This window comes from Crassostrea angulata, chromosome 1 (assembly GCF_025612915.1).
Source record: "Crassostrea angulata isolate pt1a10 chromosome 1, ASM2561291v2, whole genome shotgun sequence".
Classification (NCBI taxonomy): domain Eukaryota; kingdom Metazoa; phylum Mollusca; class Bivalvia; order Ostreida; family Ostreidae; genus Magallana; species Magallana angulata.
In genome coordinates this window covers 18,049,360-18,060,956 of record NC_069111.1, presented here as the reverse complement: position 1 = coordinate 18,060,956, position 11,597 = coordinate 18,049,360, and the positions used below count along the sequence as shown (strand labels likewise).

The 11,597-nt window shown below is 36.5% G+C and overlaps 2 protein-coding genes across 2 annotated transcripts; one reads left to right on the top strand and one right to left on the bottom strand.

The window, feature by feature from the left end:
• Positions 1–833: 833 nt before the first annotated feature.
• On the bottom strand, positions 834–3,421 carry LOC128164810 (uncharacterized). Its single transcript, XM_052828827.1, has 3 exons — positions 2,924–3,421; positions 2,416–2,565; positions 834–2,021 (listed from the first exon to the last, which is right to left on the bottom strand). Exons 1-3 carry the CDS (start codon positions 3,138–3,140, stop codon positions 1,159–1,161), a joined length of 1,230 nt encoding a protein of 409 aa, XP_052684787.1. The 5' UTR covers positions 3,141–3,421; the 3' UTR covers positions 834–1,158.
• Positions 3,422–7,084: 3,663 nt separating this feature from the next.
• On the top strand, positions 7,085–9,493 carry LOC128166109 (alpha-2 adrenergic receptor-like). The gene has a single exon (XM_052831056.1). The coding sequence runs from the start codon at positions 8,057–8,059 to the stop codon at positions 9,437–9,439; it is 1,383 nt and encodes a 460-aa protein (XP_052687016.1). The 5' UTR covers positions 7,085–8,056; the 3' UTR covers positions 9,440–9,493.
• The last annotated feature ends 2,104 nt before the right edge of the window (positions 9,494–11,597 follow it).

Here is an 11,597-nt window from a genome sequence, read left to right as displayed (position 1 = left end):
AATCGGTAAGAACGCCAGCTAGAAATAAAATTCCCTGACTGCAATACATGTTTCAATCTCTCGGTTAATGTGTACTTTGTATTCTTTTAATTACCAGGATGTTTGTTGTGTATGCGTTGTTGCCATGGTGCTCGCCATAATTCATTTATGCGTTGAAATTTATGTTTCATGCATCGTGTAACGATACTCTGAATCATAGATCTTTATATGCAATAAAGAACACTAATTTTACGTTCAATGAACATACGTTCTATGATATCAGTATTAATAATCATTAATTGAATTAACGGCGATGACGATGATGATTTTTCCAGGACACTTGGAAGCAGTAGACAAGCAGCCTTTTATTTTATTTTCTTTTTGGGGGGGGGGGGGGGGTGGGGGTAATATACAAGAAAGCACTCGTTGGCAAATCCCGGTAATACAGCTTTTTCCAGAAACGTTTTACGAGGGGTGGATGGCCATAGTCATTTTTAAACTTTTTTTTTAAAATTTAATTCTATTGAAATGAAGAGCTCTGTGTAACGATCGATATAGAAAAATATTCAAATTTTGAAGCTAGTATATTTGGATTCGGCTAAAAATTATCTATAGAATTTGAAGGTACATGTAGATCCGATTTAAAAACCGTTGACCATCCAGTCTCCTTAAAAATGAAAATCAAGTTTCTTGACTCGATCCTCTATAATCAAGGTATCAATCAGTTTAGAAAGTTCATATAATATGACCATGACCAAATTTTGTTTGCGTGAAGGTTTTAAATCTTTACCTACATCATACATATTCTAATCTGTTTTTTAAATCGCTCAAATCAACAATAACATTGACAAATGGAATTTTTATGAAAGTATTTACCTTTCACTGTTAAATGCTTTTATTACCAAAGAATAAAGAAAATAAAAATTGGATATCCTGTTCCATGTTTTCACTCTATTAAATTTCAACCACCATCCCCAAAATCAAATTTAGAACATTTCTCTCGTTTCATTCACAATACATGCATAATATAAAGCGAAAGTCTTTGTACGCCAGACTCCTTGAAAACATAACAATGCAATATAGATAACTTCTATTTGCGTGCCAATTCGTCATTATATTTTATAACCAAATCATGGGCACGGCCAAATAGAAGCGACAATGTTTTGTGCACCACAGTTATCACTTCTCAACATCGGGTAATTGTTCAACCCTATGGCCGTGTATTTTTGTCTGTCCGTGAACGTCGACTTTACCCGTTTCGATTTCCTCGATTTCGAAAGCCGAGTTGGGCCGACCTTCCTCCCTTTTCTTCTTCTGTTTTTTAGACTCTTTCTTAGTCTTGTTTAAGGCTCGAGTTTTCTTCATCAGATCGGCAATTTTTAAGGGAGCATTAATCGTTGTTAAGTTTATGAGTCCTTTCTTTTTGCGTTTTTCTTTCTTCTTTTCTTGGTCCTCATTCCAAGGTTCTGACGTAATTTCTTCATGGGCATCTACGGGTGTCACTGCTGGGGGAGGATTTGGCGACGTCAGTCCAGTACTTGGGTTATAGACATCAACATTATCCATAGAAGCCTCGTTTTCGTCCAGATTTGGGTCAATGTCATATTGATCTAATTTACCACTAAGTTCTTCGACTTCTCTGTCTTGCTGTTTAGCTTCGTATTTATCATTCTTTACGGTCAAAGGTTTGAAGAAAAAGGGGTCTTCGCTTTCCGACCTTTCAAAGTCGTCGCCCGTAACAACGATGCCGGAAATGGGTTTCTTTTTTATCTCGGGAATCATTGTTCCGGTCGGCGGGAACATGAATACAGGTTCTCTATCTCGTTTCTTCCGACGTTTTTGTCGCTGCTCTTGGTGTATTTTTTCTTCGTCTTCTTTCTCGTCATCAAATGTCATGGTTCGTGCCACTAAGAACCCCATGAACGCCCCATAGACCAAAGGAAATATGCTGACTATTGCTATATAAAATGCCACATCGTCACTTCCGTTATCGTACGATCGATGAGATTTGTGTATAGCCACTGATATAATGATAAAGATCGCTGCAAATATATAAGGTTTTCCAATGTTATGATAACGTATAAAAATGTAATGCAGTAAGTATCAAAGAGGATTCTAAACATCTTAAAATTTGCGAATTACTAGACGCGTTTTCAGCACAGCAAGTGCTCGCGAGCGCTCGCCAAAATTTGTTTTTCAGGCATAGGGAATTTTTGCGAGCTCTCGCGAGCACACACTCTGTTGAACACGCCTCTAGTGTCATGGATTTGACGTTAAGTAATATGAAACCAATCAATCAAACAAGAGGAGTTTTATAATACTGTAGTTGTCATGTTGTAAATTTTGTATATGCACCCACCCAGCAAATTCAAAATGTTCAACAATGACAACACACTGGTTTTGGTCTTAAGATGTGTTTTTAAAGTTTGAACCAACCTGCTATAATGGAGCAGACGACCGACACATAGAACAGACGTTGTCTCTTCTCCTTGATCCAACAGAGCGCCAAAAACCCAGTTGCCATAGCAACCGTGTAGGAAACGAGTCCAAAACTGGCCAATACTTTTAGAGCAAGAATGGTGCCCGCTAGAAAGATATAAATAAATATTGTTCTATGAATTGCCAAAGAATTCCCTTTTTTAAATTCAAAGTCGCTACAAACTAATTACTATATATGACATTGATGATAAAATAGATATATCCTATCTTATACGATGTAATGATATTACGATGTAATAGAACTATCTTTTTATAACAGATGTCGATTATTCCATATAATGTCATCTTAGCTTTTCAGGCACATTTTTGAAATCCCATGTCAATTCAAATGAAAATGATAATTGTGAAAAATATTCTGTCGACCAACTTAAACGTAGCTCTTCTCATATCCCAAAATAATACATAATTTGCCATTGAGTATCAAGTCATGAAATTGTGATTATACCTTCGACGTTTTTGAAATGCGTGTATTGGCACCGACTGCTCCCATCATCATCTCGGATACAGGCCATGAAGATGCCATAGTTGTACTGCTTCCCCGTACCCGTCTGTGTGAACTGAAACCACCGCGGAATGAAGAAAGCCACCACAAACAACACATATCCCACAAAGAGGAAGGCAAACACTGTCTTCTGTAGGCACGAGTTCGCCCCTCTCTTCATGGCTTCCAAATTCTCCTAAATCCCACACTAGTACATATATACGGTCTTCCTTGTTCTCTGATCCGATGGCAGTAAACAGTTTTTCGTCAAGGGTTTCCTTCACATGTAATCCTGCTGGATGGTTACACAGATCTGAAAGCATTTAAAGATGTAGGTACACGCACAAAGGTTGTTTTTATTCGCCGGAATTTAAACTTATAATTATTTAAACACATTCAGTGAACCAATCGTCCGTAAATTGGTGGAGATCGAATTCCCATTCAAAACAGCTTCGAGGGAAAGAGTTAAATTGCTAGTGATTTATTGATCATATATTATATGTGTGGTAAAAGAAATAAATCTTAAGTTTATGTCCCCTGTCTGCGCGAAATTACGCCTCAAAGCTGCAACACAGGGACATTCCTCTCTCTCTCCTTTTGTGTATCTTGACATTATATAGAATACCCCTGCAATGCGACGAGAGCGTGTTTTGTGATATACAAATACTGGCAATTATCTTACACAGAAGTCTGGTCACTTCTTTTTTTAAATGGGAAGTGTTAATTGATTAATCACTGAACCTGAATCTGTTAAGGGCAAGAGTAAACATATCTCAGAACAGTGAACATTGTTCTCAAACTGCAGGCCATGACAGCCGTACTTAGTTTTTAACCGAGTTTAACCCTATATAGTAGCCTTTCCAGTGTAAATGATTGACAAACTTTTTCAGTGAAGAGTCTATACTACTGGTATTGGTGAAATTTAGCTTTGATGTCATAGCAATAAGGTTTTCCAAAATATCCAATTGGGAAAGGAAACAGTAAGGCATAGTAGAACAAGTTTAAGACAGCATGCATGCTGAACATTTACATAAACTGCTAAATAGATGTACATCTTGTGTTCATACAATGTTATTAACATGTATACATGTATAGTCATGCCATAATTTAAAGACCTAGCAAATAGTTACATAAGGAATAAGGAATAAAACTTGTTATAATTTCTCACAAATTGTTTGCCAGTGGTTTTCATAATTTGAGTATCTAACTTACAGTTTTTCAATAACATATATTTTCAAGCAGCATCCTGTTTTTTATTATTTGTAGTTCCAGCTTTTTGACATGATCCAAACTAGTCTCAGTGGACCTTAGTCCTATATGATCAATCTCTGAAACAGAGAAACAGCCCAATGTTAAAACTTCCCTATATTTAGAACCACCGCATAGTGAAGTATCATCATATTATGAAGTATCAGCATGTAATGTTGAAGTATCAGCATGTAATGTTGAAGTATCAGCATATAATGTTAAAGTACCATCATGTAATGTTAAAATATCAGCATGTAATGTTGAAGTATCAGCACGTAATGTTAAAATACCATCATGTCATGTTAAAGTATCAGCATGTAATGTTGAAGTATCATCATATTATGAATATTATCTACATAAGGCAGTTGAGGCGTTCCATATAGGCCTGTCTATTTTAATGTAGGCCACTAAGCCATGGCTCTTTGAAATCAACAAGATTTGTCTGGTTTATGAGCTAAGACTACGCAATCTGTGTATATTTTACTCGAAAGCAGCGTCATTATCAACTTTTTTAAATGCAAGAAATAGTATGTTACGTCCTACCAAAAGTCCAAGGTTCTACTAGTATTGTGTGGTTCTAGGTGAAAAAAGAAACTTTACAGTCAATCCACAGAGTAGGGGGTGTGGCCCAGGGGTACAGTTTACTTCGATTTCTCAAATATCTTTACATTATACATATAGTGAAGGTATTGGAAAAAATTCTATTTATTCATGCCAATTCTGCGGAATCCCTTAATATCAACATATTGTTATACTTTCATGTTAAATACTGAAATCTGATTGGTTAAGACGCAGTTAATAATATTTACTATTACCCTCAGCGTTAGCAACGCACTTGGCAACGGGTAACATTAAAAAATGTTACATGCGCGAAAATTATGCGCGTACGGTTCGCTGTAGAATTCACGTTATTACTATATAAAAGCAGTAAAATTTTCTTAAAAATCTTAAAAAAGACATTCAGTATAACAAAATAAATAGTGCCTGTTTGGGAGGATAACAGTTGAAATTGACACCCCTCGAAAACCATTGTCAACCTCCGCTTCGCGTCGGTTGACAATGGTTTTCTCGGGGTGTCAATTTCAACTGTTACCCTCCCAAACAGGCACTATTTATATATTATTATACTTTCATGTAAAAAAATGAAATCTGATTAGTTTAGACGCAGTTGGTAATCCGTTCTATTACCCTCAGCGTTAGCAAAACAATTGGCAACGGGTAACACAACGAATTGCTACATGCGCGTAAATTATGCGGTACGGTTCTTCGTAGAATTCACTTCATTTCTATATAAAAGCAGTAAATTTTTTTTTAAATTAAGACATTCAGTATAATAAAATAAATAGTGCCTGTTTGGGAGGGAAACTGTTGAAATTGACACCCCTCGAAAACCATTGTCGACTTCGCTTCGCGTCGGTTGACCATGGTTGTCTCGCTGTGTCAATTTCAACAGTTACCCTCCCAAACAGGCACTATTTATATAGTATCTCTCATTCATACCAATTTAACAACAGTTTTTATGTAATCTATACATCAGCTTCCTGTGGTGTATCTATGATATATTTCACTCTTTATTTCCTGATAGATCCTACTTTATTTAAAATAAAGAATAGCAAAAAAATATTTATTGCTTACAATTTCATGTTCTTCATGACGTTTAATGATCATTTTTTCACTGCTTACACAGCCACCCAAGGCTTAAAATGAAATACACAGTTATTTAAAACTGATCATCGCGTTAAGATACATGTACTTAGATCAGCATTTTTACTTGCGGATCAAAAGGACTCTATAAATTGCTCAACAAGTTTTGGTTTTCAAGTTAAGACTAAGACTTTTAGTTGTATTCATTTAGACCCAAGAACACTTGTTATTGCAAAAGCAAAATACACCTGTGTTATATAGATAGCGTATGAGTATGGTGTTCCGATGGGGCCACTTTGGCCGTCGCACTTTCGACAGCTGAATAAATCATATCTTAAAATTTTAGACCAATCTGATGGTTGATTAATATTGACCATATTCTGTCCCCTTAAATAAAAATTGGAACTCTTGCATCACGAAGGATTCAATTTACAACTGTCACAAAATGAAATTTGTTTTTCGGAACAAGACATGATAAATGCGGGATTTTAAGTTTCCTGCACAATACTAGACGCACTGAATGTGGACAAAATTAGATTTCATTTAGTTTAATTGATAGCCCTTTATAATTTCAATGACGGGATAAAGGTCTAGACACACTGAATGTGGAAAAATTAAATGGCATTAATAGTTTAATCGAAAGTCCTCTACCAATTTCAAACCCTTTGTAAGTATTTATCTATTTACTTATGTTCCTTTTATTTGGATTACGACACATTCGTGTAACAGGGCGTCAGATGCGGTCATTCAGGATGTTCCATTTTAATTACCAAAGCAACACGTTAACAATTGCCGTTTGCCTCTGACGTCACACAACAAATCAGGCGTGACTGTCAAATCAACCAAAGCCCGCCTACACTTCATAAGGTTTCATTGTGAATAATAACTTTATTCTACCAAGATCTTCACGGCGGGAGAGTTCTTTATATATTGGATCACATTATATCATTCCGCTCCTCGGAAATCCCAAAAATTAAAATTGGATGTCCTTTAATTTTCTTTATAGTTTGATCATTACGCAGCAAGGAACAGATTTTATGTATTTTCAACAAATACAAAAATTATTGAAAACATCAAAAAGCAATTCTTTACAAAGTGTTAATGAACAAATATCCAACCGGCCTTCACTTTTCCTCCCACCCCCTGGCCTAAGGTTTAAGCGCGCGGTGTAACCTTCGAACTCCAGTATATCATCATAAGGTCTTATTTATCGTGGATTGACAATTGTTTTAGGTATACACGTACACTTGGACTCGATCACAACAAACCTTAACTACACCTGTTCTTGACCACAATCCGGAACGAATTAATTAAAAAATTTTGTTTCCTTGACAGAGACATCTAGACCGTAGACAGTCATATGTCGTTAATGCTGTGATTAATTACCCTAAAATCGCCCCAGAAAACTTCATTTCTTGTTTGATCTCACTTTTCTTGTCATTTTTCTAAAATGTAAATGTTTTACTGTACAATTATTGTACCGAGAAAAACAAATAACCATCCCTGATATGAAACTTTGAGAGAAAAAAAAACCTATACTTGTCATCACATGTTACATGTACGTATTACAGCATTGATAACTAAAATAAAAATCATTTATAGACCTGCAACATTTTTTCATCCCCCACTTAGAGGGACACGGTGGCAATTAGTCACCAAATCTGGTATAAGCGATGTGTGAATCAGCTAGCCCATCATAACACAAAACTACACAACAAAGGGGACGCCAGAGCTTAATGAGCGAGCTGTCTGGGCCGCTACTTTGGGACCGTTAAGTGTCAGTCCCTCGCACAAGCAGATACTACTGGACATTAATGACAGTGCATTGTTCTATTTGTTGTTGTCATAACTCGCTTTTACACGCCACGATTCTTGTAGATTTCCCAGACTATTCGCGACGTCTTTAGAAAAAAAAGTGGATTTTTGCTCGACATATGCCGTGGGTACTGTTTTTGTTTTTTTAAACTCGAGTTGGATTTAATCCCCAAAAAAACAACTTGGAAATATAACAGGGAAATATTCCTTTTTTCGTGGGGTTTCGTGATGACGCAAGCTTATAATATCATATCCTTGACATGGTGCATTCAACAGTAAATGTTCAGACGTCGCTGTAAAGTGGGAGTAATTTTAAACCAAATTGTGTCTATTTTAAAAGCATATAGGAAGTGAGTTAAATCAAAGTGAGGGGAGCTTTTCTGTGTCAAAATGACACTTTCAAATTTGTCCTCTAACATGCTGGATGCAATGAATGGAACAGTCGGAACCCCGGAGTTGGCTACTTCCACCAGTGTCCCGTCAAACCCCGGACACCACTTGGAGAGCCTCGCCAACTCCCTCCTCTCACGGATGAATGAAGAAGAAAAAATTCGACAGATCCCCTTGGCTTTGTTTTTAATCGTTCTCTCCGTGACAGGATTCTTAGGAAATATTTTAGTCTGTTTTATCTATGGTAGAGTCTACAAAATTTCAAACTCTCGCACATTTATCATTTGCCTTGCAGTTGTTGATTTATTCACGTGTGCCATTGGAATTCCTATGGAACTGGTGACGTCAATGGATCAGTATCAGTTCCATTCCCCCTGGGTTTGTAAAATCTCGCGGTTTACGAATATTTTCACGACCATTACGTCTGCTGTCGTGCTTGTGCTAATTGCAATGGACCGTTACAGAAAGATCTGTCGCTCCCTTGAGTGGCAAATCACGGACAAACATTCAAAAATTTTGTGTGTTTCTTCTGTAGTTGCGGGCCTTGTGTTATCTTGGCCAGCTCTTCCTCTGTATGGAATAAAGTCGACAGAACTGGTGCTGTCACCCATTGTAAACGGCACATCAACCGAGTGTTCGATCGATGATTCGTCCAAAAACACGTCACTTCCGCTGGTGTACGAAGCACTGCACACCTTAGTGTTTCTGGTTGGAGTCTTTTCTCTTGTAATTTTGTACATTCTGATAGGAAGACGTGTTCGTTTTTTTGCACATCGACACGAAGCCCGAAGAGCTAGCTCCTCCAATGGATTGGATGCAACGGACCAGCGAAATAAAAGTCGAAAAACGAGGCGAGAGAGACTGCAGAAACTTCAAAGCGAGTGTTCGTCGTCAGAAGGCGAATCCAATGCCTCAACAGAAACGAAATCCTCTGTCATTAAAAACTCGCCACTGAAAAGCAAAATCAGTTTTACTCTATCGTCCGGAATGGGGAACAATGCCGTGGATATGAAACCAAGTGCATCTACCTTAAGCCGGAACGACTCGGTCAATCTGAACGCTCCTATCGTGGCCAAGCAGGCGAAGTGCCGGAAGAGCCTGGCTCGAAACACGACCTATCTCATGTTCATTATATCGGTTGTGTTCATTCTGAATTTCGTGCCAGTTCTGACTCTGGTTCTGATTAGAGAACTGAAGAAGGACTTCGTTGAGAACATGTCAGATCCTGAGAGAACGGCCTACCGCTTCTTCCTACGATCCTATTACATCAGTGCGGCTGTTAATCCAATCATTTACTCTATTTTTGACAGGCGATTCAGGAAAGCTGTCAGTTGTACTATGCGTGAAATGTTTGACAAATTTACGTGTTGTAAACCTTCATAAACAAAATTACTAGAATATTTTTTTTTATCATCATGAAGTTAATAAATGTGTACTTTACATGTATATTTTGTTATTTTAAAATAATAAATCTCCGTATTGGGTATTAAGATGCATTGAATCTACACAGTCATTTCTATGCATGTTGGTTACGTTTAGGGGCTACGTACACGTCGCACAATTATTATGTCACACTGCTGTTGCATTTTTACCCTCTTCAAGATTAGTTGAGTGATAAATCCTTAAGTGATTTTTCACCACTTGGCAATGTTTCAGCCTTTATCGCAGTCCTTGTTCACAGGCTGTACATGCAGCATGTGTTAGGCAAGTATCGAAATATCTATAACGGAATAATAAACTATAGTAACACAGCAAAAAATAACATTTTCATGACAGGTTGTGGAATTTGTATTTACCGAGTGGCAGGAAATACAAAACTTACAACATGACAACTAGATCTTGTAAATCTTCACTAGTTATCGAGCTGTGGATTTTGTATTTACTGCCACCCGGTAAATTCAAAATTTAAAACAAGACAAATCCGTCTTTTCTACCATATTTTGATTAAAGACCTTTAAAGCAATACCAGCTGTATTTTTTTTTTTTAGAATTTTCTCTTGCTGCAAAAACCTGCTAGCATGATAAGTCTGCATATAACTTAAAACGTTTATGATAAATAAGATTTGAAAAAATCATTAATTTTTGTCAAAGGAAATGTTTCTCTTCTAAGGAATCAATTTTTGTACTGGACGACAATAATTCAATTTTGTTCCAATTGAGGCTTCTTAACGGCCTCTTCCACAAAAATATGGCGAACAGAAATTTAAAAACCATGATATTTTTGTCATTTAAGTAGAGAAAAAGACATTTTATTAAAAAAAAAATTAAACATGAATGCAGCTCATATTGCTTTAAACTTTCAGGGTGGAAATACTAATCTATTTGAGCATGCACAGTTACGGAATAAAAAGGTGTGGTGAAATGGGTAAAGGATCGTAGGCAAGTAAGGGGTTTCCACTTATAAAAAAAACTCTGTCCCAAGATATCTGGATTCACATTTGGCTTAAATGCTTGATATTTATAAATACCTCAGGATTCAAACGATGTTCATTCAAAAGTATGAAAAATTTCCAAGATTTCTCAGCCGAAACGCCCCTGTTAGCGTACCAGGTTTCAATACAATGCTAAAAAATGTGATGTCTACGGAGATTTTGTATTGCAGCAAGCCCGGATGATAACGTTGAAAAATTGCGCGATGTATTCCGAATGGAGAAAAGATGTAAACATTCCCCATTATAAATCTCCGTAAGGAATCTGTTTTTGTTCCTGTGAATTTTTCCGAGTGAAAGATGATAATGTGTCAATGAAATTATCTTGGAAAATATCCCTTTCAACTATTTCAATTGCACTTCTTTCACAGGTATGTGTATTTTTAATAAAAATCGTCCAAATGTGCTGCATAAATATCTTGGGACAGACTATAATACATTGGGAACTGGAAAGGGAGCAAACACCCTTCCAAGAATTTTATCATGGTTTAAAATGGTAATTGTTCGTGAATTAAGGTCTTGACATGGCGGCCGCTGGACCAAAATAATTCATATACCGCATATAATCAGGCTACGACTTGATAGAAAATACATTAAAGTTTGACGGGTCCATGTAGAAGGAATTCAAATCCCATGCTGCAGTTCATTTCTAAGTAGCTTTCCCCCCAAAAAAATCATTACTAATTTTTCTTGAAATAATGTTCATGATATTTTTATTCTATGATGCATTTACATGTATTATTTAAAAGACATTTTTATAAACTGTTAAAAAATATTAGGATCGGTTCGATTGTGTGTGTGTGTGTTTCTGGCTGAATTCGCCCATGATGAGTGTTTTATGATCTGTAAAGCGATATCAAAAATATAACCAGGGTCTTCAAGGAAGTTGATTATAAATCTGGAAATTAGTCTTTGCAAAGACTTTATATATTCTTGCAATGTATACTATGAGAGGATTGATGGGGGAGATGATTAACATAGGCACTGCCTGATGTCCAATCCTTATATATATATATTTATCTATTTGCATATTAAAATAGTTGTTAAATCAAACCTAAAAATGGATTCAAATCGCATTAAATACACGTAGCTCTAACAACAGCATGCAATGA

Excerpts from the sequence above, each read along its gene's own strand:
- LOC128164810 (XM_052828827.1), bottom strand. The coding sequence starts at position 3,140 with ATGAAGAGAGGGGCGAACTCGTGCCTACAGAAGACAGTGTTTGCCTTC. Across the intron at positions 2,566-2,923 it reads GCATTTCAAAAACGTCGAAG|CGGGCACCATTCTTGCTCTA; the intron begins GTATAATCACAA and ends ATATCTTTCTAG. Across the intron at positions 2,022-2,415 it reads CGTCTGCTCCATTATAGCAG|CGATCTTTATCATTATATCA; the intron begins GTTGGTTCAAAC and ends ATATATTTGCAG.
- LOC128166109 (XM_052831056.1), top strand. The coding sequence starts at position 8,057 with ATGACACTTTCAAATTTGTCCTCTAACATGCTGGATGCAATGAATGGA.